Source organism: Lottia gigantea (assembly GCF_000327385.1).
Source record: "Lottia gigantea unplaced genomic scaffold LOTGIsca_1133, whole genome shotgun sequence".
NCBI classification, from domain to species: domain Eukaryota; kingdom Metazoa; phylum Mollusca; class Gastropoda; family Lottiidae; genus Lottia; species Lottia gigantea.
Window position 1 is genome coordinate 1 of NW_008707086.1, and position 3,120 is coordinate 3,120.

Below are 3,120 nucleotides of genomic sequence, written 5' to 3' on the forward strand. Positions count from 1 at the left end.
GAAGTATCTATCCATAAATTGTCTTATTTATCTATAACCTGTGCTTCTAATATGCCTTTGAAAGATTATTCGTGTATTTTGGTTATTGCTATTGATATTTACAAAGATTTGGAGGAGAAACTACATATATAGGATATGAAACTTGTAAATTGTTGATCGATAGTTTTTATGCATTGGGATGTTCTTTAATATGAGAAAATGTGTTATCACTAGGTCATGGACTGTGCCTCTCAAATGTGCATTAAAACGACTTTTTGTAGCACAAGCGGAGATTACTTTTTCTCATCTGGAATCTATTCCTTTATGTTATAGCTAACTAAATACCCATGTTCCCACTTTCAAAAAGTGCCACAACTCCATATTTCAGCTTTTAAAGATGCGCATTTTGATTTGATCTAGAACTTTAATGATATATGAAAAATATTTTTATCATTTCAAATGTATAGGGGAGTATGTTATCTTAACTGGCAAGCTAACATTTAAATCCCTATTGGGTATTTTTTCCGAGCAGAAATTCTCACCAATAAATATTTTTAGAAATTTACAAATAAAACCTACCCTATAAAAAATCAACCCAAGACAACCGTGTGTATATGAATAGTAATATCATCGTTGATGAACCCAATATAAACCAGTGTAGAAATGGCGAGAAAGTGTTAATCCATGTTAATCCATGTTAATCCATGTCATTGAATCCAGAGATGATCATAGTACAATACGTACTAAGCATGGAAATGGTGGGATCGGTTGGTCTTCCTCCCGACCTCCATCTTATGTGAATCCATTTCATTGATTTCAGGGATAATTCCTATACAATGCATACTAAGTATGGGGAATGGTGTGTTCGATTGGTCGAATCTCCCCCTTCCCCAACCCAATCTTATGCTTGCCAAACCCCAAATATCAATCCACTGCCAGGGCAGCTTGTCTGGAACTTGGTGTTTCAAAGTCCAATACTGTCACATATGAGAAAAGTCACTGAACTGGAGATAAGGTATTTCAAACCTACCGCAAAAATCTGTGTATAATAAAAAAAAAATTAATAGTACATGAGTCAAATTTGTTATTTTAATGACCATTGTGGCCTATTTTTAATAAGCTAGTTTTAGGTTTAAATATGGAAGATAATAAACTATACGTAAACCACTTAACAAGAACTAAGGGAACGTTTTAAAACAGATTTTTTCTGAGCACGATAGTAATAATTCATTAAACTACGTAATTTTGAAACATGCTTAGAAGAGTGTTTCAATAATTATTTAGTTTAATAGATATATCATCTTATATAGAGATTCTATTCTTTAGTCATGGCACCTGTAAATTCAACTGATAAATATAGACACTTATTGACCAAGTTTGAGACTTTAAATCTTATGTCCATTCTAAGAGGCAGTATCCTTTAAAACAGCATCAGGGAACGGTATATTTTACTGGATTGAAGGTGCTCTTCATATGAATTATGATATTATTTATTAGCTATCCTAATCATGGACTATATCAACAGTGTGTCCGAAAGGAGCTGCCTTTTAGTGACTCAACTACCACAGGGTCTGGTTGAACCGAATCCAAGGGCCCCCAGCCCTAAGGGGGCCCCACCCCGGAAAAACGCAGAGCATAATATGTTGAAGTAAATTCACGGGGGAGGGGCCTCAACCCACTGAAGTCCACGCACCCCTACTGATCTAGTTGAGCCACTTCTCCCATTTCCTTCTTCATTTGGTGGGGGTGGGGATAAAAAAAAATAAAATGAAAGTAGAGTTTGATTTTTAATGAAAACATGGATGTGATTCTAGAAACTTTCCAAAAGACAACCCCGGTATGTCTTTAGTGACGCTTTGAGCGAGTAAAATATAATAATAATAATAATAGTTTCTGTATACACGATAAATACCCAATATATACACAAATAATATAGTCCTTTAGGTTCAATAGAGTTCTTAGAATCTGTCACAGCACAGTTAGCTACCGTTCTTATAAATCGAATTTTAGAAATTCTTTAAGTAGCGAGAGTTGTTGTTCTTTGCAATTCAAATTGTCTAGTTCAGAATTATCGCTCTTTAAGATTAATCACTGCACAGTTATCGTTCTTTGCTATTCGCAGGCTATCAAGAGTTACCGTTCTTAAATCCAAATGTCATCACAGAGTTATTATTCTTGTCCATTTCAAATTTGGACAACTTAGTTTATCGCCCTTGATGACGATTAAAATTCATGGAGCAATTTAAATTTCAAAAATTCAAAATGTCAAAACAGAGTTACCGTTCATGGTAATGAAAATTGTCACAAGAGAATTATCTTGACTTCACAAAGGTAATTCAAAATAACTTGTCATAGGTTATCACTTAATGCATAATATCATTCTGAAGCAACAGAACAACAATCTTCAATCAGTCACAGCTTCATTTCATATTAGAAAGATAATTCTTAAAAAAAAACTTATTCACACAAAAACACGGTTGGTAAGAGCAAACACGGTAATTCAGTCTGTTATGTCTGATGTGTACGCGTGCTTTTGCCTAGTTTTAGCATTGTACTTTGACCTGGTTTAAACCTTGTACGTGTTTCGGCCTGGTTTTGGATTTACACGTGCTTTGACCTTGTTTTGGATTTACGCGTGCTTTGGCCTGGATAGTTTAGATTGCCAAGAGTTAACTATTTCTAACGAAATCGTGTAGACTCTCTGCAATGTTTCCCACGAATCTCAATACTGCCACACCCCCCCTTTAACACGGGGGTCACTTTCATCACAAGAACTTTCAAATATTTCCATTGGATTTTATAAATAAGGGACTATGAACATCACACAATATTACTTTGAGGCATCAAGGGCCGTAACTCAGCACTGTTATACACATTTAGCGCTGGGAGAACATCATGGCGTCCCAAGTTTTTCATGGCCTGTATGAGAATACCGACTGTGGCCGCCTCGTTTCGACTCCATTCAGTCAGTAATTGTTTTAAAGGAGTTGTTGAGTCCCTCTGAGATTTCAGTTCACAGTTGGCTATTTTCTTTGTGGAAAAACCTGGAATAAAAAAGACGTTAGATTTTGATTAATGGTTAGGACTTATGTAAAGGCATCANAGTTCAAAGTTTTGGCTAGTTTCAAAGTTGGCTAGTTT

At 35.3% G+C, this 3,120-nt stretch overlaps 1 protein-coding gene across 1 annotated transcript in view; it reads right to left on the reverse strand.

The window, feature by feature from the left end:
- Positions 1-1,754: 1,754 nt before the first annotated feature.
- LOTGIDRAFT_239725 (hypothetical protein) overlaps positions 1,755-3,120 on the reverse strand; it is a gene marked incomplete at its 5' end in the record, with an annotated part of 7,969 nt that continues 6,603 nt past the window's right edge. The window contains one exon of the mRNA XM_009047561.1: positions 1,755-3,023. Within this exon, the coding sequence (XP_009045809.1) occupies positions 2,800-3,023 (224 nt within the window). The 3' untranslated portion in view covers positions 1,755-2,799. The remainder of the gene's footprint in view (positions 3,024-3,120) is intronic.